The sequence below is a fragment of the Brienomyrus brachyistius genome, chromosome 18 (assembly GCF_023856365.1).
Source record: "Brienomyrus brachyistius isolate T26 chromosome 18, BBRACH_0.4, whole genome shotgun sequence".
NCBI lineage: Eukaryota > Metazoa > Chordata > Actinopteri > Osteoglossiformes > Mormyridae > Brienomyrus > Brienomyrus brachyistius.
In genome coordinates this window covers 10,111,080-10,137,480 of record NC_064550.1, presented here as the reverse complement: position 1 = coordinate 10,137,480, position 26,401 = coordinate 10,111,080, and the positions used below count along the sequence as shown (strand labels likewise).

General features: G+C 43.2%; 2 protein-coding genes across 6 annotated transcripts; both read right to left on the bottom strand.

Annotated features, from left to right (window-relative positions):
* Positions 1 to 609: 609 nt before the first annotated feature.
* Positions 610 to 17,442, bottom strand: rabgef1 (RAB guanine nucleotide exchange factor (GEF) 1). 5 transcript variants are annotated; one of them, XM_048982495.1, is made up of 11 exons: positions 12,151 to 14,175; positions 10,641 to 10,851; positions 9,060 to 9,245; positions 8,009 to 8,136; positions 7,538 to 7,558; positions 6,179 to 6,345; positions 5,051 to 5,132; positions 4,358 to 4,490; positions 4,068 to 4,159; positions 3,429 to 3,685; positions 610 to 2,972 (listed from the first exon to the last, which is right to left on the bottom strand). In XM_048982495.1, the coding sequence occupies exons 1-11, from the start codon at positions 12,239 to 12,241 to the stop codon at positions 2,574 to 2,576; spliced, it is 1,767 nt and encodes a 588-aa protein (XP_048838452.1). In that variant the 5' UTR covers positions 12,242 to 14,175; the 3' UTR covers positions 610 to 2,573. The 5 variants fall into 5 exon arrangements, with proteins under 5 accessions (XP_048838452.1, XP_048838448.1, XP_048838449.1 ...); XM_048982491.1 differs by lacking the exons at positions 7,538 to 7,558; positions 8,009 to 8,136; positions 12,151 to 14,175 and adding an exon at positions 17,284 to 17,442 and having other exon boundaries at positions 9,070 to 9,245; XM_048982492.1 differs by lacking the exons at positions 7,538 to 7,558; positions 8,009 to 8,136; positions 12,151 to 14,175 and adding an exon at positions 17,277 to 17,440 and having other exon boundaries at positions 9,070 to 9,245.
* Positions 17,443 to 18,385: 943 nt separating this feature from the next.
* kctd7 (potassium channel tetramerization domain containing 7) lies at positions 18,386 to 25,247 on the bottom strand. The gene is made up of 4 exons (XM_048982496.1): positions 24,734 to 25,247; positions 22,832 to 23,001; positions 21,938 to 22,116; positions 18,386 to 21,752 (listed from the first exon to the last, which is right to left on the bottom strand). Exons 1-4 carry the CDS (start codon positions 25,022 to 25,024, stop codon positions 21,376 to 21,378), a joined length of 1,017 nt encoding a protein of 338 aa, XP_048838453.1. The 5' UTR covers positions 25,025 to 25,247; the 3' UTR covers positions 18,386 to 21,375.
* Between the last annotated feature and the right edge of the window lie 1,154 nt (positions 25,248 to 26,401).

Sequence of the window (26,401 nt, the reverse complement as noted above, 5' to 3'; positions counted from 1 at the left end):
GGTGGGGCCCAACATGTAAAGATGCGAGACAGAATAAAGAATTTGAAAGCACCGAGTGACAGCAAGCTGTTGAATAAAGATTCAGTTCTTATGATTATTTTTTGCCTTTCGATTTATTTTAGTGCTGTATTTTAAATGTTTCATGACGGCAAATGCTCATTTGATCATTGTTTATCTCTTACAACCAGCAAATATGCCTTTACAATACAATAGTGAACAAAAACCCAATTTTCAGCATTGGGGAAGTCCTCAAATTTTACAGTGGGATGTACCAGTGCAAAACACGCCTAAGCTCCCAGAGTGAGAGAGAAACTGGGTCATCGACAAAACAGAGACGCAGAGGTGACAAAAAAGCGAGACAGAATGAGAAGAGCTTTTGAAATCAGGTTGTGGTACCAGGAACACTATAGTAAATGAACAAGAAAGGGGTGGTTGTGAACTCTCAACAACATTAGAGTCCTCTGTAAAAGCCAGTGTCAAAATAAAATGACATTTCATGTGCCAAGATTGCATTCTATTATCTGGCATCCTTAAATCACTGATAGCATCCCTCTAATGCCAAATGAAATTCATTCATTGTTATGGAAGCAATGGGCGGAGCCTAAGGAAGGCGGAGTCTTCTGGGTCTTTATTTAAAGGCAGTTAAATTACAACAAGCCATGAACAATATAAAACAATATTATTCTTATAAGTTATTTTACATAATAAATAGTCACATTAAGACCATTAGGTTGATACTTAAATGTACATTTTTACATTTTTAAAAGACATCTAAAAGCAGAGTACCTGTGACAGTCACTTTAACAGACACTTGGGAGAATGTTACAAACAAGTGCAGTCCTCCACACTTCATGTCAAGCTTAAACCAGTATTTCTCAGCTCGGTCTCCAGGTACCCCCCCAGACGGTCCGCGTTTTTGCCCCCCCCCCCCCGACAGTGCACATTTTTTGGGAGCTGTGAGGGACGCGGAATGTCTGGGGGTCCCTGAGGACCAGGTTGAGAAACACCGGCTTAAGATATAACCATAAGATGCCTATGAGCAACAACCCAGTCATACCCACACTGGGACTTTCAATAGTCTGCCTTCATACAGTTCGGAACAAAACAAAATCAAAAATAAAAATGTGATTTACAACAAGACACGATTTACCCAAAGGAAGAAAATCCCTTGATTCCACGTCTAAATTAAAGGCATACCCTTTAATGCTAGACTGTGTTGTGTTCTCTGTCCAGTGTTACCTACCGCTGTTATAAAGCAATTGATCAGCAGCAAATTTGAGCTTAATTATATAAGCATTTTCCACAGAACTGTCAGTCCCTATACAGTAATAACTACTACAGTAATAATCGGTATAGATCAATGTCTCACGAAATTCTACGCTTGATATCAACGGCAGTAGTATGTTTGTGTAATTTATACAATAAATTTTTAATTTTCCAGACAGTTAAATCTCCCACTGTAGAAACCCATCACTGTACTTGGGCATTTAGCCTTGTTATAAATAGAAACGTAAACCATAGCAGAACAGAACTGTTCCACTGACAACGTGATTCATTTGTTATGTATTGTTCTCATCCTGAAGCTTAAAAGCCCTAAAATTAGCACACGTGGTTTCAGATACTCACCAGCAGAGGGTGTCAATGCCCAAGTTCTGACCAAGACGACGCACAAAAACATTTCGAAGCTCATTTAGAAGTGCAAGCTAGTACCTCAGATCATATTCCCTGTCAAGCTTAACGTGAGGGGAACATGCTCAGAATTAGGCAACCACTTCACAAATCTGAAGCACTGGGCGAAACAAGGTGTATCTGAAAAATAAATTTACAATTATTGTTGATCATAAAAACTGCTCCCTTCAGTTTAAAGACGGATTAAACTGACCATCCGAAACGCATGTTTCTACTAAAAAAAAGACAACAGAAAGCATCATTGAACACTTCAATAAAACTCAATGCGTCAAGATAAAACACACTGCAGAAGTGTCACCGAACGAACTGGCATTACTGAATGCAGTACTTTCCACCAGCACTGCCCAGCTTGTGTTTCACTGCATTATTAATTTCTCACTTTATGTTTTTAGCGCTACACCTCTGATCAGAGAGGTATAAAGCAAGACAGTAACTATTAATGTTCAATGCAAAAGCATAGCAGTACAACAAAAAACCTAATGTACAGTACGGCTAACGTGTGAGTGGCTATCCGAGAATGCACCGCTACACCCAGAGCTTAGCTTCTGCTGCCGTCCAGTCACAATGAAGAGGGAAAGAACACTCAACAAGGGGAAGTCAGTTTAGTGAGTTACATACCTATCAGTTCAAGCACGTATATTCTGGAGCGCAGATCCAAAAGAAGAGGAGTGGGATTTGTACTCTTGTTGCTTTAATAGTTACTATAAAATGGCTACAGCAGTACTTAAGCTAAACTGGGCAACAGGAGGGTATAGCTTCATGCTAGCTCATCCAATTAGCGTAGTCTGCTTGGACATTAGAGCGGGGTGTGTGGCTATAAATGTTCAGCATGCAGGGGACAGTGTTGAGCGTAATGGGGAAGAGGGCAGGACGCCACATGGAGGTTAGCCAGCAAAGACCTGCGGCTGCAGTGGTGGTGGCAGGCGGTCGTTCTCCACGTTGTCCGAGTCAATCGCTGAGGGGGGAGGCCGGATCTCCAGGGGGTATTTCGCCAGGATCTCCTGCACCTCGCGTTCCACAGCCTCCCGCCAGCTGATGAGGTCGCTCTCCAGGTTCCGCGCCGCTTCCAGGACACGCTCTTGCCGGACGCCAAGCCCGTTCAGCAGCTCCAGGTTGTGGTGTGCGGTGCTGAGGGCGGGGCTGCCGCAGGGGCCTGCTGGGGTCCGGGGCCCCGGCTCCTGTCTGTGGGGAGACGCCTGGCCTGACATGTAGCGCTCGAAGTCCTCTGGGCTGAGGTTCAGAGACTGGGCGTCCAGCTTCTCTATGAAGGCCACTGCACAGCACTGTGGGGTGAAGCGGGAGGAGCGGTCACCGAGCTGTCACACACACTGCGGCTCACTCTGAAGCACTCCTGCCTCACACCCCCATGGCTGATGGTTCGATTCACACCACTGTTGTGTATATGTAGGTACTTTGGTTTCTTTCCTCAACCCAAAGACATGAAGTAATGCTGAAGTATGGCGAGTGGATCAGCAGGTTAAGCCTCTGCGCCCACGATCGGATGCTGACATGATTGTGGTCCCTTGCGCGAGGCCTTTTACCCCCAGCTCCAGGTGTATCACTGCAGGTGGCTGCCCTTCACTGCCAAGCTTGCTTTCCATTACGTATGTGTCTGTGTCTCACGGACAGCAAAATTGGGTAGGCGATAAGAAAATTTCCCCAAGGGGATCAATGAAAGTATCATTATTATATGGGGTCTGTACACTGCGCATGGTGAGTGCATTCTGTAGAGATCTTACAAGGTTGGTGAAATAGTAGCCATCCTCTCCAGTCATCAGGCGGCTGGGGTTGCAGAAGCGCGTGATGTACTGGATGTTGGACTGCAGGCGAGGTGGGTTGGCCTTCAGCACGATGTAGATGAGGGTCGGCAGGAAGTCGTCGGCCGAGGCCGGCTCCGTCTTTGTGATCCTGATGGCGTTGAAGATGTGCTTGCTGCAGCGGGTGATGCAGGCCAGCTTGTCGCGGGGCACCCGCCTGGAGTCCATCTCGATGATGTCTGCAGCAAAGATTGGTCTAAATACCCTAGCTAAGGCTATACAGCAGGTGCTTCAAAACAAACCGCAGATATGGAAAATAACGTCCAGGTGTCACTGGAAGGAAAACCTATTTCATGTACGCCGCATATCTTCAACTGCACCAAACCAGAAAACTCGTATCTCAATATCTTCCCTTCACAAGCCATCAGGACACCCCGGCCTTATGGTAGCACTTCTGCAGAATCTCATGTTATCCTAAGCCTGACCCTGAACCCATACAGAATACAAAATCGGAGGACCGTTACATTACAGTAACAATTACAGTAAACTCTGTAAGCACTCATGCAAAGAATTACAGGTCATAGAGCACTGCACCGATTTCACGAGGCCTGGACGTCTCACCCGTGATGGCTTTCACCACACTATCGGACACTTCGGGAATCTCTTCATCGACTGGGACACACAGCATCTGAATGGTGACCCAGTGAAGGGCCCTAGCAGAAAAACACACAGATGGACCATAGCATGAGAAATACGCATGACAACGGTGTAATCTGTGCGGCTGACCCAGAAACATTAGGCCTGTACTACCATTGGCATCCATCAGAAAGGGGAATGTGGGCTGACCTACCTACCTACTAACTCAAAGGCAGCTAACAAAAGGGATACAGAGGCAAAGCTGACAGCCCCACCTGATCCGGTTTTGGGTTGCCAGATCTTTTTTCTCATCGTCCGTGGTCTCGGGACAGAAGACGTTCTTGTAGAGCCGAGTCATTATGTACTTCTCCACTTGGTCCATCACCTGCTCCACGCGGTCTGTAGACCCTGGATGTGCATCAACACAACATACATCAATATCCTCCACCTACAATAAAAAAAGCGTGCTCAACCACAAGAGCAATCACTGCTCCCACTGACTTCCCATTACGTTTAATGACTTCAGCACGTCTAAGATTACCCATCTGCCAATAACAGACATTGATCCAGTTATAAAAGGCTCTCACTACCAGTACTATCAATTCTTCTTGCATCCCATGCTCAAATAAAAACAAGCAGATGAACAGAGAGGTATGCAACAAAGAAACTACCTGTGAATGTGTAAATATCTGTATTCTATTGGCATGACCCCCCAGGGAAACCCTCATTACAAAAACGTCTCTCTTCTAGTGGCAACCAGAGTCTGCTGACAGGTTAGTTCTCACCTAATGTTGGACTGGCTTTAAACTGGCACTGGACTTTTGGATCTTTCAAAATAAATTTTGCCGGCCCACAAACCCATCAGTCCATCGTAAAAAATTCCCATTTTTACCCATCTGCCCTCCTCAACAGGCCCACCAATTAAGAGGAACGACAGGTCCACCCTGTTTAACCTGGCAGGACGCTACCTTTAAAATGGGTCATCAAGCGGTCAGACATGTTCTGGTAGAAGTCCTGCACACACTCGGAAAGCTCATCAGCACTCAGGTCCTGGTAAGTGCAGAAAAAAAACCTAATTAACTCGAAATAAACTGAAAGTCAGCATCAGCTCAGGACGGTAGATACTGCAGTTCTTAAAGAAGTGAGGAGGATCAGCAGGTTTTCACTGAGAGAAGCGGAACTTTGTTAAAAACATACTTATGAAATAAAAACAGAAAATGTAGAGGTTAAGATGAAGGGGGTGAGTTTAGCATGTTGTGTAGACAATGTGGATGCTTGGTGTCATACTGGATGTGGATTATCCAATCTTTGTTCTGGTTCAGCTATGTTTAGATGATTTGAGAACGTGCTGTTTTAGTTTTTCTTCAGAAACATATGGTTATTGTTTAAAAATGAAGCTAAGTGTAACCCAAGGATGCAGAAATTTTAAAATATTTGTACAGAGGCTCCATGATAAGGGATCATTCTGCCGCAACCAGCCTGATGGGACAGTTGTCCCCTCTGCAAAGAAGAAACTCCTTTGCGATTTATTTCAAAATACCAAATGAGGACAAGAACTTCTAACCGGCCGGCTGCTGGCTCTAGCTCAGCGTCATCACCCTTTGAACCTGTACCACCCATTCACCCTCAATGGAGGCAATTATCCAACTACATGTAGCTACATATAAGCTGATTTTCAGATAGTTAAAATAAACGTATTCCAAACTTCAGCAGTACCTTAAATTACAATCACATTAATCTGATGCTCTACATCAGTGTTTCCAAACCATTCCTCGGAGGCCCCCAGACGGTCCACGTTTTTGCTCCCTGTCTGGCAGGAAGCTGGGAGGGAGCAAAAAACGTGGACCATCTAGGGGTCCCTGAGGACTAGGTTAGAACCACTGTTGGGCAGTGTTGGTCAAATTGTACATCAGGGGTGCAGCTAGAAATTCTGGGCCCCCTGAGAAATTATCACCTTGCCCCCCCCCCCCTCTCCTTTACATTACATAACTTTATAATTTTATGTATTCGAGAGCCCTGGTAAAGCATCAAGCCCCCTATGCCCCTATGGCGCCCCCTGCTGTCCATGTCGGAATGAGGCAGCCCGGATGACCCACCCTCTTATTGGCCATACTCTCAGTGAAGGCTCTACACTGCTTGTGAATATCGCGGCCTGACTTCTGGAGGTTCTTCAGGAAGTCCCCAAAATCCCGGGACACACGGTCCGTCTCAGCGCTGGCCTGCCGGCTGATGGACGGGCTTGGGGTCTTTCCCTCATGGTTTTCTAGATTTGAGTAGGGGAGGTGGGGGCATAGGTTAGTGTGCCGTGTTCCATCCATGTGGCTCAGGTACGTTTTTGCACTACATAAAATTGCTATAAGTCTACAGATACATAATCCACACGATTTGTCATTTTTTAGACACATAGGGCATGTACCAACACGTCTACGGGGTATAGAAATGGCAAACTACTCATTTTTGCCAGTGTCTACAGATGGAAACCAAGAAACCATTTTCCTGAAATAAAGACTCAGAGTTATATATACATTCAGTAATATAAATCATACATATACATACGTTGGGTCAATGCAAATGAGCATCTAGGTAGGGAAAAGCCTTTTGAGGCACAGAAAAGCTTTGATGATATATTGAAATGTAACACAATCGCCCCCTTTATCCCTGGTTTCTAACTGGATATCTTGTACCAGGATGCCCCACCCTGCTCCTTCATCTGCCCTAAGCAGCACTGTCTTACTCAATGGCAAATTCTTTTTTAAAAGCAATTATATGCATATTAAGATGCCTCACCTGCTATCTTAGTTGTTGATAAAGATACTAAATAAAACATATGCATTAAAACCAACAAAAAAAGCAAAGATTACAGTAAAACCAGCTAAGACACCAAAAAAGCACTGTTAAAACATACAGTCAAAGACAGCAGACTCCACATTGGACAATACAATACAATATCAAATAGCACGGCTGCAGTTATTGCCTCAAAGGCTCCAAGCCGCTGTCTATAAATAAAATATACTGACACACACTTGAATACTTTAAACTTGCTTCATTTAGCAAAACCATCTCTGAAAGGAGAGAAGGCTAAGTTTCAGCAAATCCCTTAATTCAAATCGATATTCATTCATTTCCAATGAAAAACAAAAGCTTATTGAAGTGTATTCAAAGGACGGGACTAATCCCATTACATGGCCCTAATGGTGATACAGAGAGCAACTACACTAAAAAGCAGAGCATCAGAGTGGATGTTGGGTCTCAGCCAAGTCTGATAGATAGATTTGCTCTGATAGGAAGGGCCTACAGCTGATAAAGGGTGCGACTGGAAAACACGCTACGGGCGGCAGGGGAAAGCCCATGACTGACACGCTAAAAATGTCAGAGAGAGTCCCTACAGAGCAGTCTGCACGCAGGGCGTGCCGCGTGCCGAGCGGCAGATATGGGGCGAGCAGGCCAAAACCCACCTCTCAGTCTGGAAGTCAGTGCTGCCATCACAAGACCAGATGGGCGGGAGGAGAGCATGAATGGGCATTATGTGAGTGACGACAATGAAACACACATGCAGCATACGCAGCTCTCTATATTAACACACCGCACAGAGCACTCGGGGCTGGCAACCATGCAGGGAGCACAAACACACGCGCATGCACTGGCTGGCCGCTGCCACCACGCAGACACAGCAAAGGCAGACTGCGGCCAACCAGAGATGGTGCAACCACTTGGGGGACAGTGAAGAAGTTTTTTTTAAAAAAAAAAATCACATGACCCAGGTCAGGGGGGTACGTAGGTGACTCAGTCCTCCACGCATTTCGCACTAACCGCTCCAAAGGAAAGCGGGTGGGGGAAAAACAGCAGGCATCCCCGGAAGGGAAGAGAGTCTCCTCTGAAGGGACAGGAATGCGTTCCCACGTCTACCGAGAGGACACAGGAGTTACCTTCACTGGGGTACATTATCTCCCAAGGCTGAGTGAAAATGCCCCTGAGATCCCTGAGGAACGCCTCGCCATGCCGCTCCCTCCTGACTGGCGGCATCTTCTCTGCTCTCTCAGCAGGTGCGGCAGCTCTCCGGGAGAAGGCGGGGCGGCGTTGGGGGAGGGTGGGGGTCACCAAGCGTGGGCGTTAAGCCATGCATCAAGTGCGGCAAACGGATGGCAGTTCATCAAACGGATGAGGCAGGCAACCACCCAATTTTTCTCTTTTGTTTTGTTTACAAAAACAGATCCATAAACAGGTAACCCTCATGAGCTCCTACAACATCTGAGATCATTTAGGGTAAGTCTGAAGAAAGGGCACATCAGCCTATAACTGGCCTGAATGAAAATAAAAGACTTTGCATGCTCTGAAGGGACTGGTCAAATGACCCTGAACTAGACAGACCGGAATCCACAGCATACTAAGCTACAGGATTAAGTGTCGAGGAGAGGACTGAATATTGAGGACGACGGAGCCAGCAGCTGACTCAGTCAGAGGCGTAAAGGTGAGATGCATGTGAATATCTGCAGAAACGCCAAGGCAAGCAAAAATCACACCCGTGCAGCTGCAGCTGGCCGACAGGCAGCATACGAGCATTACGCCATCTGGGACGCCTTTAGTCTTCGCTGATGGAACAAAAGATGCCCCTTTAATAGGCTGATTGGTCGAGATATGGTGCATCTTGATATGGAGTGGAGAGTGACAAAGACGATGTAGGTGGTGGAGAGTAGGGATGATGCAAATGAAGTGTGATGACACTTTGCACACTAGGCCGTATGCACGCAAACACAAACAGTTTTAGTCAACTGCTGCCACCCCATAGAGAATCTGTTGAGGGATTTACATTCCATGGCATGTACCAGTGGTACCCCCCCCCTCCCCCCGCCCTAACACAACAAAAGAGGAAGTACCTCCCTAAGGGAACCTGAACCGTTTCGTGCGGTTTGCAAATATGCTTAATTCAGTGATGCTGAAGGGCTGGTGAAACACTCCAGCCCCCCTAGTACCTCGTACTCCTCAGTACCTTTCTTAGGTGCTGTGCGTGACGAGGGGCTGAAGAACTTCTTCACTGTAGTGACTTTTCGCGTCTTCTCATTGGTCTTCTTCTCCTCGAATTTGGAGAAGGGTGCCAAGGATGGCTGGGGGTGAGACTGCGCTCCCTGGCTGCTGGCGTAGGCAGCTTCCTCCTCCCTCTGCAACCTGCGCCGGACAGAGGAGGACAGGAGTAGAAGAAGAGCAAATGGACATTAGTTATTCTTATACTGATTCTACTGAAAATATCTATCTGGATCTTTTTAAATGCACTGCATGGGTGATCCTCACTCTTTTACCGATTGGCCAAATAAATACAAAACAATTCCTGCACAGCTAAGAATTCTATGTGGCGACAATGAACAGAGCAACCATGCATTATGCAAAATGTTCATTCAAATGTTCAACACATTGCCAATGGCTGTTTCTTTTTTTTGTTTGAGATTAAGAAGCACATCTTGTATGCTGCTATGAGGTATTATCGATCAACCTGGGGCTGGAGCCTTCAATTGTTTATAGTTTTTTGCAATAGGAGAAGTTAAGCACCTCTAACCATAACGGTTAAACTCTTTTTGTGGCGTAAACAATTAGCGCTTGCGCTACTTTCTAAAGTTAGACTTTGTCAGCTCACTGTAGGTCTTTTGTTGTTTTGCTTGAACTGCTTTTGCAATTTACTTTCTGTAAATTAATGTTTACTTTCGGTAAATTTCTCTAGCTGTGTGATTTCGGTTGGGGGTCAGGGACAGTGATACGGCCACAGAAACTGGGTCACTGCAGCATACACTTCAACAAAAGAAAAGGAAGCAGGGCAGCACAGAGCCTCTGGCTCCACATTTGACTTTGGTGGACTAGGCTTGGCCCCGAAACGCAGATAAACAGCCACTGTGATGACAGTGACAGTAACAGAGCAACATATTTGCTGGATGACCAGAAGTACAAAATGCTTCAAAGCTCAGCACTGACTAATTTTTTTTAAAGCAGTATAAGTTTCCAAATTAATTTTGTGCAAACCACGATATGCGAATGTGATGATGACGCAATGGAAGCAAACATTTAAACCTCCAAGTAACATTTACCACGGTCAAAAGAAAAGCTAACACATGTGTGAGGCTGGTTGCTGAGACAATGACGCATGGCCTACCCAAGCCAAGACTTTTAATATTAGAGATGTAGTATGCACTTACACTAATTATATACTGTGTGTCACAAATATTTATATATGATTTTGTGTGATCGGAATCAATTTCCTTGTTTTTGGCTTATATGCAGTTTGAGAGTTTCTGTGATCTTTCCTCAGACTCCAAAAACATTCTCTTTTAATTATTCACGGCCAACTCACAAATAACCAAAAGCGCGAATGTCAAATTCGCAAATGCGAAGGGGTTATAGTATTGGTAATTCACGGAAAACAAAGCCCCATTCATTCCTTAGCAAAACAGCCTGGGTGACATTTCCTGGAACAAACGTTACCGAAAAATAGATACAAAGATAAAAAGGATAAAAACAGATGTATTAACAAAATATTCTATTAGTTGAAGTAATAAAGAGAAAGTCCAGGCTTACTTCTCTGCCAATGCCCAGTCCTCTTGGATCTGCTTCTGCCGGGCACGCTGGTATTCTTCCCTCCAGCACTTGGAGCAGAGGCCTTGCCAGGATGTATTGCCATAGTAACCACACCCTTTCTTGCACAGCAGCTCTGACTGGTCCACATGGATCCCTCTACGCTCAGACTTTTGGCTCATGTCTCCGCTGACAGGACCAGAGTATGTAACAGCTGGAAAAACAGTATAATTTTAAAATGCATTTATACATAACCACACATAGAGATCTAGTCTTATCTGGAAAAGGCCATTGGGTATGCGAGTTTTCGCTCTAACTCCCTAATTAGATTACTAATTAGAGAACTGATTGGCTGAAGGGTCCTCACACCTGACCTAAAGGTTATCCCAGAAACCTGCATACATACCGGCCCTTTGTGGATAAGACTGGCCGCTCCTGTCCTATATCAAATCGAACATCTTTTTCCTGTTTTTAGGAAATTCTGGTGTCCCATGGAAGTCAGAACTGGGAGTGGTAGCCCACCAAAAGAGAAAAACTTTTTCAAAGATGTTTAATACTTATGCTCTACAGAGACTGGCATTGTTAACGTCGAACATTACAAATAACTACAGATAACCCTCTGTATGTCTGTGTGCGAGCCTTGCATTGCACCTTGCTACACCCTCTGCTTGGGAGAGTAACTTCAGTAACTGTAAACAAGGTCATATTATAATATTGCATATCACAACTTCATGCCTTAACTTAGCATTTTCTTGCTGTTAGCTCGAAAAAGCCAAATGCACAGTATACAGTACAAGTGTTTGTATGCAGATATACACTACTCACAATAAGTTAGGGTTACTGTAATGTACATGAGTGCTTCTATTTGCTCTGAATATTAATGAAATATGTAAAAGTTCCCTTTGATATTACTAATAATGTAGAGAAGAAACACCATTGTCATTAGCTTAATATTTATTACCCCAAAAATTGACAATAACAGGGACAGCCCCCAATAACAAAAATTGACAATGTCAGTAGCGGGTGTTTCCACCATTTGCCGCAATGACAGCTTGACAGCAGCGTCTCATGCTCCTCACTAGCCTCATGATGTTGTCCTGAGGCAACGTGTTCCACTCTTCCACAAGTGCTACACTCAGTTCTGCCAGGTCATGTGGGGGTGGGGTACGATCATCCAGTCTCTGCTTCAATTTGTCCCAGACGTGCTCTATGGGGTTCAGGTCAGGGGACATTGATGGCCACATATGAGGCACTCCTGCTTCCTGAAGTCGAGCTGTGACAATTCTGCCACGATGTGGCAGAGCATTATCATCCATGAACAGAAAGTTGGGGGAGTGCTGGCGGAATTGGGGGATGATGATGGGTTCAATGATGTCTCTGAGGTAAGAACGTGCAGTGACAGCCATGGACAATAACCAGATCTGTTTTGCGCTGACTGGTGATGCCTGCACTGTTGCACCTCCTCCACCAAAACAAACCCTGGGGACCATGTTGACCTCAGCGTATCGCTCACCTCGCCGTCTCCAGCAACGCTGACGGCCATCATTTCTGTGCAAGGTGACCCGACACTCATCAATGAACAGGACGGTAGACCACTGCTGCATTGTCCAGGTCACATGGTCTTGTGCCCACTGCAAACGTTGACAGTTGGTGTCAGTCGAGTCACCTGCAACGGTCGTCTGGCATTCAAGCCAAAGCGGTGGAGTCGGTTGCGAATGGTTTGTCTGGAGACCGTAGTACCCCGTGCATCTCGTAAACGGGCCTGCAGCTGTGTGGCAGTTGCATAACGATGTCTGAGTGCAGTGGTCCTTAGGTACTGGTCATCGTTGCGGTCTGTCACTCGTGGGGCTCCACTCCTGGGTCTGTCCTGAACTCTGCCAGTAGTTCTGTGTCTTGATGCAAGTCTGCTGATGACACTTTGAGACACACCAAGTTCACGAGCAACATCTGACTGCCTGCCACCGACCCGAAGGCACCATGGCCAGGTGGCGCTGGTCGTCCGTTACGTGACGTCGTGTGTTCATGGCTGTTTGACCGATGAACTTGGAATGACTTGCCGACAATACCAGCTTTTTATCCCCACAAACTGTTGAAATTGATGCCACATTGAAAAAGGTTGTCTTGTGGTATTGGCCCCAATAAGGCACATCTGTACACAATGAGACCATTACATGGAAAACACTAAATGAGGTGTGTCTATCACCCCAATACAATTGCCTCCCTATCCCAAAAATGTCTGAAGTGTAACAAACACCATATGTATGACATCCACTGAGTCTCTCACAAAATCCCTGACCAGGGCTGCAGAGTCCATGGCTCAGTTGTCTTCTGCTTTTAGCTAGACCCCATAAACTGCACATAATCTCCTTCAGCAACAACTGCAAAAATGTGCACCGTCTAAAGATCCCTGAGCACTGGATTGAGAAACACTGCCCAAAATCACTGGCCACGAGGTGATTAAATTTGATTATGATTACTGAGGGCAATGATCTGATGCATTGGGAATCTTCAATTTTTATCGTAACTCGATTAATCAATTATTTTTTATGACGTAAATTCAAACCAATTGTAAATTTGCTGAAAAAAATATCGTAAATATTACCAAGGGAACTTAACACAATAATAATGGAATACAAAGAAAGTAGAATCTTAGAACATTAATTTTTATAGTTATTATAAAACAGGGAGAAGGGAGAACGTTTAAATATTGGCTGGCAATATTAGCAGAGAGTAACACATTGGACCGATGCCGTTATCTTGATCTTTAACAAATGTCAGCCGATACCAATATTATAGCCAATGTTTCGTGCATCACTAAGGCTAATATTAGCTTTTTACTTGCCTAACTAATCATGTACTTCAGAGTCTTGACCATTGAGTTTTTCCCAAAAGTGTCACAGCGTAAAGATAACCAGATAGCACATCCTATAAGAATAATAATGAACTTCTCCCCTGCCATCCAGGTTTGGGAAATTCTACCTGCAGCATGTGAACATGGGAGCGCGCAGTGTGGAGATAACGGTATTTTCATCATTAAAGATTTTGTACGGTGACTGATGCATTGAATTGCCACCTTAACAATCGATGCATCTTTACACAGAGGAGTACAGCTGATAATACAGTACAAACCTAATCTTTCCAAATTAACGTACCTCAAAAATTGGTGTGCATATGTTGGATTCACTAAACTTCGGTTTTAAGCACAGGGAACTGCCCTTTGTGAATGAATATGAATACTTTATACATACAACTGAGAAAGCGGGGTTAGCTGGTCCCTGGCGCAACTGGGCTTTGTTCAAGGATCCTACACTGAAATCTCTCTGCAAGCAGCGACCTTATAATCACACTTGCAGAGCAAATACTGGTGCTAACAAATAACAGACAACTTCTTTAGATACACTGGGGATTGTGAATCTTCTGTTTAAACACGTTAGTGTTCTTTCTTTGGTACACCATAAAAGGAGGAAGTAACTACTTGAGACAACCGCTGACGTTTCAAAATGTTCTAAAAATATTCTCAAGCATCGCACACACAACAAGTTCTGAAAGGTATTGCTTTCGATTATATATATATATATATATATATATATATATATATATATATATATATATATATAATTATTTTTGTACAACAGTTCCTTGACTAATCTAACTGCAACTGCAATGTGTTTCATACGAGCGGGTGAACGGCTGCGGCATGCTACTTTTTACTAGTTGTTCCCGGCTATTCTTGGAAATACAGGCAGAAACCCCACCACCTTCTAGGGCCTCCTCTGCATAATGCAACAGAGCTAAGGAAGCTTTAATGGTTACAACAGAAGGTTTAACATTATCGACCAAAGACTCACTGGAAACTGTAGGCCACCATAGGATTTAAGTACCACGTCTGGTCTGCCCCAGAAAACCGACATTTGACCATTTAAAGTAACCAAAACTGAGCCACTTCTGCATTAGAAAGACCTACCGTTTCATTTCAGGAGCTGGAACAGACCAGCGTGTGACTGCACTTGAGAATATATGATTGTCTTGGTTACAGGATCCCTTTTGTTATGGAAGCCGGGTTGACTTACGACTCGAAGTGCAGGAAACATTAATATTTCAGCGCGCTGAATCTGCCATTTTGGTTCAGAGGACACTGCAAAAGGCTGCAGTCTGCATCCTTTTTCTCTGCAACCTCTAAAGAGGTCATTCCTGCTCCTCAGTGTTTACTGTACCATTTATAATGTTTGTTCAATGACTAAAGGAACAGGCCTGAAGACTACAATGTATACCAGAAAAGGAGTTACAGGTAAGAGAGGATCACCTGATGGAAATGTTACATACGTTCTGTTCCTCTTCCAACCCTCAAGGAAAGATACAGTGCTTTCATCAGACCAAAAAGCATACACCTAAATAAGATTAATGTAATTTTAACAAGACAGATTTTAACAAGACCCTTAGGTTACTTTCTCATTGGTCTCTGTTACTAGTCACTACCTCCATCCAGCCACCTACATTACAAGAATGTTTGCAGAGCAGAAACAGTTAAATCGGTGGAATTTTCCCTTTTTTAAAATGACCCAGCAAGGACCCCTGTGCTGCTTATTCATTTTACATGTTCCTACTAGTTCATGCATTTTACAGCCTCTGGGCACTTAGAATAGCATTTGTAACAAATAACAAAAAAAAGAATTTGTAATTTAAAAAGCAACAATTATTATTAGTTATAGAATATTTTTATAACACTAATCTCGTGCCTAAAACTCATATGAAAATAAATTTTACTAGGAGTAGCAGCAGGTCCATGGGGGTATCAGTCTTTCTGGTATGTTTTATAAATGGTATTTATCTAAGTAAATGGACCTGCATGACAAGGACACTACAGAGCAAGGCAGAGAACGATAAGATGACCACTAATCTAGACAAGACACACCTAGGGCCTCTAGATAATGACAAATATCTGACCCCTGACAGATACTGCAATACCCAGACTAACAACATACAGTAACCATATTTTTACTGGCACTGTTACCTGCAATGTACCTGTCGTTGGAAAAAGAAAAAGGAAAACTAGATCTTTCTGAGCACATATTTTACTTCACATAAGCGACGCTCCAAGTAAACATGTAATATCACACACAGTTCTAAAGCAAAAAGGCACACAGGGGTCACTGCATAAAACTGAACTTCCATACAGACAGTGACCTTGGTAAAGAAAGAAGTGTTGTTCCTCATAGCGAAGGTTTGGGTCAACCACACATACAAGATCAACTGTGCGACTTTCGTTATGAAAAAGAAATCGGATGTGACTTAACACTTGTAGTCCATCAGAAAGAAATGGAAGCTGACAAGGACTAAGTTAGGGACAGATGATAGCATTGGTGTCAGCTGTTTTTTATTTTTAAAAAGTAAAATAAAGAAAACCCTAGCAGACCTCAAAAAAAACCACTATGACACCAGAAACTTTTTTTTTTTTGCTGAGCTGAATGAAACAAGTTCCCCTTGAAAGTCACGCTTTCTTCCCTAGTTCAAGCTTAAGCAGTCCTATCACTATGTACTTTTGAACATGCATACATTTCATAACCCTAGTTAAAAATGCTTTGTTAGTTCTTCCTCCTTTACTAAACACGACAAGTTTTATTATTTTACTTTGCTACAGGAACATAATCTACGTACATGCTTAAAGAAAGGTAAATACCACGCATGAAATGTAATTTGATATATGACCCTAAGGATGTTTTCAAAGGAGTATCAGTTATGTACGATGACATATGTAAATGGGCACAAATCTGCTGCAAATATCAATCACTTTAAGAAACGTTTATCACGCAAATTCCTGAAGGATCACTTATTTAACCCCCCTCTGTCACTACTCAGCCATCTTCTAAGAGCTTATTCTGGTTAAGTTCGTGGGGCAGAGAACAAAGGCCGCTAATACAGGAAACCGGACAGAGGAAACCCACATGACACGGGTAGAACAGGCATACTGTACCCACAGTGGGGAGGCGGGACTCGAACCCACAACCCTGGAGATGCGCATCAGTGCTACCTCATACCATAAGTTATTTTATGCAGCTAAAAAGCAAACCACCTACCTCAATAACCAGCTCTAGCTGTATTCACTCTGCAAGTCTTGGATTAATACGCTGCACAGTTAGTTTAAAGCTAATTACTGCGCTGAAGTATAGCGAATGTCCAAAAACAAGCGGATAACAATCAAAAAATGAGAAACGTTAAATTTAGCATCATGTCACTTCTTTTTTCGGATACGCACTCCTTCATTTAACTTAAGCGAAGCATTAACAACGACGAAACCCTGTCACCTCGTCAGCCGGCGCGCTGCAGTTCAGTCTCCCCGGGTAACCTTGTCAATTATAATGCCGCTTCAGCTACTCGTATTTACACGCTTCAAACCCCGCAGGCCCGGAACATCTTTTGTTTCTACACAAGTTAATACTTAGTATAGCTGGAAAGTTCCAGAACAAAAAAAAACATATGCATTCGCAGATACGGCTAACCCAAAGGACCCGACTATTTACAGAGAACGGCCACTGCTTCTTTCATTCGCAATGCTAAGCTATCAGGCTAACTAACAGCTATAGCGAAATTCAGCCGCCTGTTATCCACAAGCTCGATACTCCAGCTCCCTCGGCTGCCTACCCCTTACCGCTGTGATGCGCAGTGGAGGCTGTGACCTTCGGCAGCTGGGAACCTCTTGTCTTGTGTTTTAGCTTCGCCGGGAACCCCTTCCTCAGCACTCGCACTCCGCTGCCTTTGCTCTCCTCCCGTTATTTTGTTCAGCGGCTGTCGGCGTCAAAACGGCGCGTGGTCACGTGGTCGCACTGGACCCCGAGGGCGACCGACTACCATAAACGCATGGTCGTGTGACCCTGCGTAATCTACTTCACTCAATAATAACAAAATAATACTATTAAATAATAATAATACATTTATGAAAAAAAAATTCAATAATTACTGGCATAATTGCCTTTAAAATCCCGATTGACACTTTTAAGTAATATGTTAAAATTCACCAAAATATATATTTTCAATTGTTACATATGTATGAAAAATTGAACGGTCTCCAAAATGTATGCGTCCTAGACATTTTTCGAACTTTTTTGACGGTTGCTTAAAGTTTCTATTTAATTCATAGGCTAAAATACATAAAATGCGACACCATTTCAATGAAGCTGCAGAGGCTGGTGCCATGGAGTATTAAATTACTTGAATTATACGCTTTAATTCCGTGGCCAATACTGGATTCGGAAAGATGATATTCAGTGTAGAAATTTCAAACAACAGAAAAAATCCCTCTCAGTGTCCCACGTAATTATAAAATAGGTCCTTATTGAGCATTTCATATTTCCCCCCTAAGGACTTCATAATGTTTGGATTTGGATATCACTGAGATGCTTTCCCTGAGCAGGGTCATTGGGAAGTGTGGAGTCTAAGGCAGCACAGGGATAACCTTGGTTGGGATGCCCATCTGATGAGGGCCACAAACTCACACACAGCATCTTAAATTATGGGCAATTCAAACGTGCCAACTATGCTGTCTGTATGTGTTTGAGCTGGAAGAACAGAGCAGAGTACCTAGAAGAATACGCTCCCACTGACAGTTGGGATTCAAACCCACAACCTTGGAGGAGTGGAGCTACCTACAGGGTACCCTTGCTCTGAACATACAATGAGCTAAACAGTAAGCAAAAAAAAAAAAAACAGCAGTTTTTTTCATATAAGAAATGAGGACTCTGTAGACACAGTGATGACATCAAGCACAATTCTATTGCACCTTATTTTAAAAATAACTGCAAAACACACACACACACTCACACACACACACACTTGACTGTTAGCACAGAGCAGCAATGTATGCAGTGACCATTTGAATACAGCAAACCAGTAATTTTTATAAATTACCATTAATGGGCACGCCTAAAGCTGCATACATTTATCCGTAGGTTGACTGTGTCAACTAATCTTATTTAATCATAGGTTAGCTACACCTGTGCAGAACACACACATGTTATATGACCTGCACAATACATGTACTGTACCACATATTTAGTATACAGTCTGCAAACAAGTTTATGAGGCACTCAGAGAGATTGTTCTTCTTACAACATTGCAATTGAGGAGATTATGTCATGAACAGACCCTGACCTGCTGATCTCTCATCTATGGAAACTGACAAACAAGATTTTTGGTGACAGTTGAGAGGTGAGCAGGTCAGGTAACGACATTAGGTCATTACTCACAAGTTACCAAGTACACTAAGATACACACGTAACTGACAAATACGACAGGTTCGATAAAGCTATGCTTTCCCATTCAAAATTACCATTCAGTATTTTATAGTAGTCGGAACAGTCCAGCCCAGTGTTTCCCAAACCACCCCCCCCACGTTTTTGCTTCCTCCCAGCTCCCTGCCACACAGTCCAAATTTCTGCTCCCTCTCAGTCCCAGCAAAAACATGGACTGTCTGGGGGTCCCCGAGGATCACTTTGAGAAACACTGGTGAAGCTCTGGAAAACAATTGTAATCTGTTACATTTTACTGTGTAAATAATTACAATAGAAGAAAGCACTGCCAAAAACCTCAGACAACACATCACCAGGAAACCTGGGAGAAAATATCATATTAACAAAGTTCTCTTTATAATCATGTCATTTTTTAACAATGGCGTACAAATTATGAAAATATATATATTTAATAGTGTCAACTCTCCTCAAAAACCTTCTCAATAGCAATTCTCCTTGAACAGTTGCTTAAGTGTTGAATTGAATTTGCACATCAGCCCAATTTCCCTGATTATGAAACTGATAAGAATCCAGGGTCTAACTTTTCTTATCTGTTATTGATTGGTAAAGTCTGGTATCTAAGGCAACAGAAACTGTTAAGCAATATAACCCTGGCTGCTGGATAAAAGATTGAGGGTAATTCTTCCTCTCTACCGATAGTGGTAACTGCATGAAATTCCTGGTATAACAAAATATTAAAGCACTTGCCTTATTTCATAGGTTTTAGCCACCAAACTTACTGCTAAGCTAATTACCAGGCTTTTCAGAAAAGATGCATAGATTGCTTCGGCCTGAAACAGATAAGGTTCTTTAGTTGATCACACACAATAACCAGAACATTGTTGTTTACAGATTACCAGTAACTTGTGAATATTTACAGCATATCTAGTATTTGCATGTATTCGCCCTTTTGAGGTTCAAAACATGTAAGCAGTTTAAACTACACGTCTCAATGAGTTGTGCCAAGAATATGTCTATTTTGAAGCAGACGAATGTGGTTTTTACTCACAAGATATTACAGACCAAGTCCAGCCAAAATTATGTATTTTTCTTCATTTATATGTTTTTTGCACAACAGTAGACAAATAACTCTGCAAGTCTGTTAAATGCGACAAATGCTAGTTCATTCAAATGCTATGAAAACACGGACCCTTCTGACTTCCAGGCTGTTCTGCAGGTCCTTTCTTAACCAACAGAACACAGGCTCTGTTTTCAGACCAGTGATGACTTGTGCTGCCGTACTGTTAATGGATTCATCTGTGCTGCATTCGTGAATGCACTGTCATACCCTGAAATACCAAGGAGATAAATACATACAGAGGAAATTAAGCTTACAGAAAAGTAGTTTTTAATTGTTCATTTAAGGGTTTGGCTTTAAAAATAACATGCAGCACGGAGCGGTTCAGTTGTTACCTAGAGATGATGTAAAACTGTTAAACTGACTAAGTATTTGGTGTTAAAAAGACCAATTTACTCAACACACCAGACCGTCAGGAGCATACGAGTGCCCCTTTGACCTAACTGATATCCTGCAGCTCATTTTATTCGATCATGGTGACAGTGGAGAGCAGATCAGTGTTAAGCTGCACCTGACAGAGACAAGGTCCACTTTTTTAGCCACTGCGCACTGATCAGCGTCACAACCCCAGTGATCCCCATAAATACCTAAAGATACCACTTCTTTCGCCTAGAAAAGCGGGTATGAAAATGTACTAGGAACACTCAACATGAATGAGTAGGTAAGTGAGAAGCATCTTTTATTGCCAGCAAATCTTTTCCAGTGCCATTTATGGTCTGTCATTTGCCAGCCCAGTACCAAATCCTTTGTTTCCCATGGAATAAAATCTGTCAGCTTTAGTGCCTTAACTTCTCAAGCACAGCTGAGAAATAAAAAAAGTAAAACCTTACAAAAAAACAAAGTGACAAATGTGCGTACGCACGCGCCCGTGAAATATTCGACCATGTGGCTTAATTTCCTCCAGCTGTAATACAAAACCACAAAGGAGCAAACGACCCTTCACCACAAAACCCAGAAACGAGAAACAAATCATGACCAAGACTGCCACCAGGAAGGCGACAAATACACAAAAATAGTTGCTTCATTTCCTAAAAATAAGCTTACGCTAGGAGCACAAGACCTCCGAGTAAAAAAAAAAAAAAAAAAAAAAAGAGTAGAGTGAGCAAAATAAAGTAAAACAGCTGTAGTTGTCATTAACGTTAAAAATACATGACGCTGTTATAAAAGCTGTAAAGGACAGTCGCCATATTTAACAGGTCTGTGGCTGACGACAAACAGTATGGCTACAATGTAGTCGACACGTGTACAGCATTGGCTCAGGAATTAGGATGCTACGGAAGAAGTGCCTCATATCCTGACTGAATGACTCTGCCAGCAGCCATATGGGGGCTGGAATCCGTTCCGCGTTTTTGTGAAAAAGCCACGGGCAAGACGTCCTTTACCACCATGTTATCTTGAACTCGTAGATGGGCCTTTTGCAATAGTAGTGGTTGACGAGGTGCTTATCGCACACCCCGATGCACTGCTGGTCCGCGGTGATGCCGCGCTCGGCTAGGTCGCTCACGATGCAGTGAAGCAGGTCATACACGTCCGCCACCGCCTCCCAAGGCCCGAAAGACACGTCTACCTCGCAGTGGTGCTCGAAGATCTTGGCCTCGCTCTCCGAGCGCTCGAAGCGCAGGGAGTTGAAGAGCGGCCTCTCGTACGGGGTGATGGGCATCTCCTCTTTGTAGACGCAGATCTTCAGCTTGGCGAAGCGTGCCTTCTTCTGCATGGCCCGCACCTTGGCGATCTCCACGATCTGCTCCAGGTTCTCTGCAGACGGGATACAGAGGGCTGAGGCTCAGTGAAACCAGGGCTCCTCGTGTCATCGTACTTTAAAGACTCTGTGGAATACAATCTATTCGCAAGAATCAGGGCAAAAAGGTGCTGCGATCAAGGCAACAAAACCTACAGGGAGACTCTGACAAATGTAGACAACTAGGTTCAGAACACCTCACCTTTGTAGTACGGAAGTAGGTCAAGGAAAGCTTGTCGGACTTTCTCTCCTGTGAGGGGCTGACTGTCCTCCAAACTGTCCAGCAAAGGTCCGATGGCATAGTACTGCGCCTCCTTGTGGACAGCCCGCACACGGTCACGCTGGGGAAGCTCTCCCTCTCGCAGGAAGTTCAAGATATCCCTACGGGCAGCCCCAAACATGGCCATTTGCGGAATCCAAAAAAAAAAACAACTCACAACACAACACTGTAAAAAGGATATTGTCAATAGTTCTTTAAAATTATGATCAGCAAAATCAGAAAGATTAAAACAAGTTTATGAAACTCCAATCACTTTTTAAAGTTAATCTTTTTGAAAACTTTTTTTTTTTTAATTTTTAAAGTTAACTTTTTTTTTCCAAACTGAACATAGACAGGTAGTATCTTTAATTTGTCAATAATTACCTTTATCTGTAATTTGTTCCATTCATCTTCCAATCACTTAATCAGTACAGGGTTGAAGGATGTGTTGGAATGTACTATAAGCACTATTGAACACTGTGTCCCATCCCGATCCTCGGGGACCCCCAGACAGTCCACGTTTGTGCTGGGAGGGAGCAAACACACTGTCTGGGGGTCCCCAAGGACCGAAACACAGCCATAGTACACAAGGCAAGTGCAAACCCTGAGCAGGACGCCAGTCTAACATTCACATCACACACTATGGGCAATTCAGAGATGCCACTTAGCCTAACTGTCTCTAGGAGCAAACCAACATAACCGAGGGGGAATTTGCAAATCCCACACACACAGGTAGCGGGCAGGATTCGAACCCAACACACTGCTACACACCATGCCGCTATGTTAACCTCATTAAGTTTACAAAACTATTAATTAATCATCCTACCCAGGACTCACCCAAAATAAGCTCCATCCCTGTCGATGAAAAAGCGCCCCTCAGCATCGCGGGGGATGTGGTGCCGGCCGCTGAACATGGCCGCCAGCATGGTGTCCTCATACCGCCGGAGGGTGGACAGTCGCGTGGTGAAGTAAGTGCCGCCCACATTCAAGGGGATGACTTCTGGGAACTGGGGACAATGGGGTCCGATAAACAGCATCACACCAACTGGACAGGAAGAGCTGCCTGTCTTTACTGTAAAGCTAAAGAACTTTAATGCACCCAACACTGAAAACACTGGAAACTGGACATAAAAACATTCGAGACAGAACTTACAGAAAGGTTTGTGTTTACAGATTACTGGTTTCCTAACAAACACAAGTAAACTATCCATCCATCCAACAAATCATTTTGCACCCTATGCAGGATCAGCAACTAAACAGCAACTACAGCAAATACATGGATCTTATTCACAGATTTTCTTTTTGTTTCAGCCTTCTATAAGGAATGTTTTTCTTTTATTGTGAAGTAATCATTTTCATCTTGCATCTGAGGAATTACAAAAGTGAAACACAAATTCATGCCTTATTATAATGAACACCGGGGAAAGCAAGTTCCCCTGTTAAATTCAGCGGCATCAATTCAGCACTGATAGGGGAAAAAAGTTCTTGAAGGTACCTTTCAGATGAAATCGACACCCTGTAACAAAAATTAAACCACAAATAAAATCCAAGCATTTAGAATAGATTCTGTGAGAAGTTCACAAAGACTGAAATGAATGAAAGTACAATATCAGAAATAAAAAACTGGCAGCCTATTATCTACCAAAGATCCGTATACAGACCATGTAAATAAAGAACAATTCCTTGCTGTCACATCCGTGGATAATTGCTAGCAAACACAAACGAAATCATGCAAAAATCCATAACATTCTTGCTAAATGTAAGAGTCATTTGGAATAATCCCCTTACTCAGTGTGTCCAAATACTCTTTGGAGGTCTGGATATACTCTGAAGTGTGCAGAATATGAAAAGTGATTTTTGGTCTAAACTGTGTCTGTGCGGGATCCAAAGTCTTAGGACAGCTAATTTGTTCAACAGAAAACTTCTTATTTAAGTCCATCCAATGGCAAGAGTTTAATTCACCTACTGCCCAGGGAAGTGGAGCTATATGGTCAAATCGTTAAACAACAAATGCATTCTAAACACCGCCATGACTATTTTCCAGTCTCGAATGATGTGGGAAGGTAAATCCGACTTACGTAAATTTGACTTATGTAAGGGTCTGCGGAACGGTTCACTTACATCAGTCAAGAACTGCTTGTATATTAAGTACAGTACTTTAATCTTTTTGTAAAATGCACGCAGGTACCATTGTGCATACATCTCAGAGCATATGCAAATCACGTGTGATTTGGCTGATCTTTTTCTCGCCCTTTTACCAATAATTAATATGGAGTTTGCTTGTTTACATGCACAATGTCAAAGGGCTGGCCGGAGACCCTCAGACAGGCTTTCCGATGCTGGCTTCCCCAAACGCGATTAAAGAAGGTTAATCCCAAAGAAGGCCACGCTTTGACATGCGCGTGATGTGAGCCAATTAGGACACACGGCCATTCGTCTTGGTGAAACAATGAACCAATCAGATTCAAGCAAGTCGGAGGAAGAGGGCATGAGTAATTCATCTGTTGCCAATGGAGACAAATCCACAGACCAAGGGGGTTGAGAAACGTGGGAAAACGGAGTTAAAACATCGGTAAATAGGCGAGCCCTTATAAATAAAGTTCCCAGGGGATATATTGTAACATTGAAACACAGTAATGCTTATACTTGTCCACGCATACAAATTCTACGCCGATCCTACTGTTAACAGAGCACGTAAACAGTATGAACAACAACATCCGCCCTGCTCCGTTTACTCACCTCCTGGGAAGCGTTACATGCACGAAGAGGTTTGCTAGGGTTTAGGTTTGGGATAGGGACAGATGGCTTCCGGAAATCATCCTCGGCGGAACCCGAACTCGACATCGCATCGATCGGTTCGTCAGTCTCACATTGGGCGGAAAATACCACCATCACTCCGGGCTGTTGGACAGCTCGCCTGTCCTGTCCAAACCTCCTTACCCAAGAAGCAGGCGTAGGGACCGGGCTGCTGGTATTAGAGGAAATGGGTCTCTCTCCGTTAGAACTGTCGCCGGAACCATGCTGCTGCATGCACACACACACTAGGACCGCTAATCACAGCCAGATAAATTAAATCCGAATGTAATGCAAAATGAATTTCACGTCGCAAGACTGACAGAACAACCGACAACGAAGTAGGGGTGGGACTTCACGGCTGCTGAAGTGGACACTTTCCTAGTATCGCTCGGTACCGTAGCGCATCTGCTCGGCTGTTACCGGAGCCCCGTGTCTCGGTGAAATACGGCAGCCGGCGCAGATCTCCGATATGCCCAGGAGCTGTGCGCCCAACACATCTGTAGATGTCGACATCTCACTACTTTCATTGTTTTTACCACTTCGTGTTTATTTATTGTCATTTTATTTTTTGAGTATTTTCAGACGAGCACTTCTTAAGCAATCATTTTATTTAAGGGGATACAATATAATATATGATCGCTACTTCTAGTAGTTATTTATTAAGGGGGAACGCTAAATTATTCTGGTCCAACTTATTAAAAATTCCATATATTTTAAACATAAAATGATGTCTTCACTTGCCATGTTCTAGTTGTTCAGCTTAATGATATTGGTCATTAAGTCTCGGAATCCTAACGATGGTTGTGAAACGTTGATATCTTTCTCTGTGTGCAATGTTTTATTTTTTTTACAGGCCATGCTGCCGCATCTTCTTCTTCAAAGAATTTTAGTATATACGTGCAAATGAGTGCATTGTGTTCGCATTTGTTATACTGTACATAATTACCAGAAATACCACATATAATACACACATACATACAGACAAAGCTGAAACGCATAACTAAAATCGAAGTAAGGTTATATTTGCCATTAAAAACTGCATTTATGAAATCATAATTTTTATCGCTTTATGTACTTCATAAATGTGTCATAATGTTTGTCTATTCAAATGCAAATCTGTTATTGAGAAAAATAAGATTATCTTTGAAATTCCCAAGATATTTTTCCTTGCCAGTAATATCTTTGTCTATATAAATACAAAAAGAACAGTGACATGTATATTTTGTAGTTTTGCAAAAAACCGAAACACACCTTCACTCTCACACATCCGATTTGATGAGTTTCTCCTGGGAAACAAAGTGTGTTCAACTGCAATAAGGATTTAAAAACTTTATTGTTATTTGCAGAGGCGCATTGACATGATCAGAAATCACCCACAGCGATGGTAAATGCTATCCACATGGTATTTTTCATTAATTCTTTTAATTAGTTTTGGCTCATTGTGTAACGCTGTTGCTTCATACTTCCAGGGTTGAGGGTTTGAACCCCTCGTCTATCTGGTTTTTGTGGAGTTTATATTCTTCCCAGAATGCATTGGTTTCCTCCCACAGTTCATTGACATCCACTTAGGGAAGCTTGTGTATCTAAATTGCCCCTGTAGGATTGTAAGTG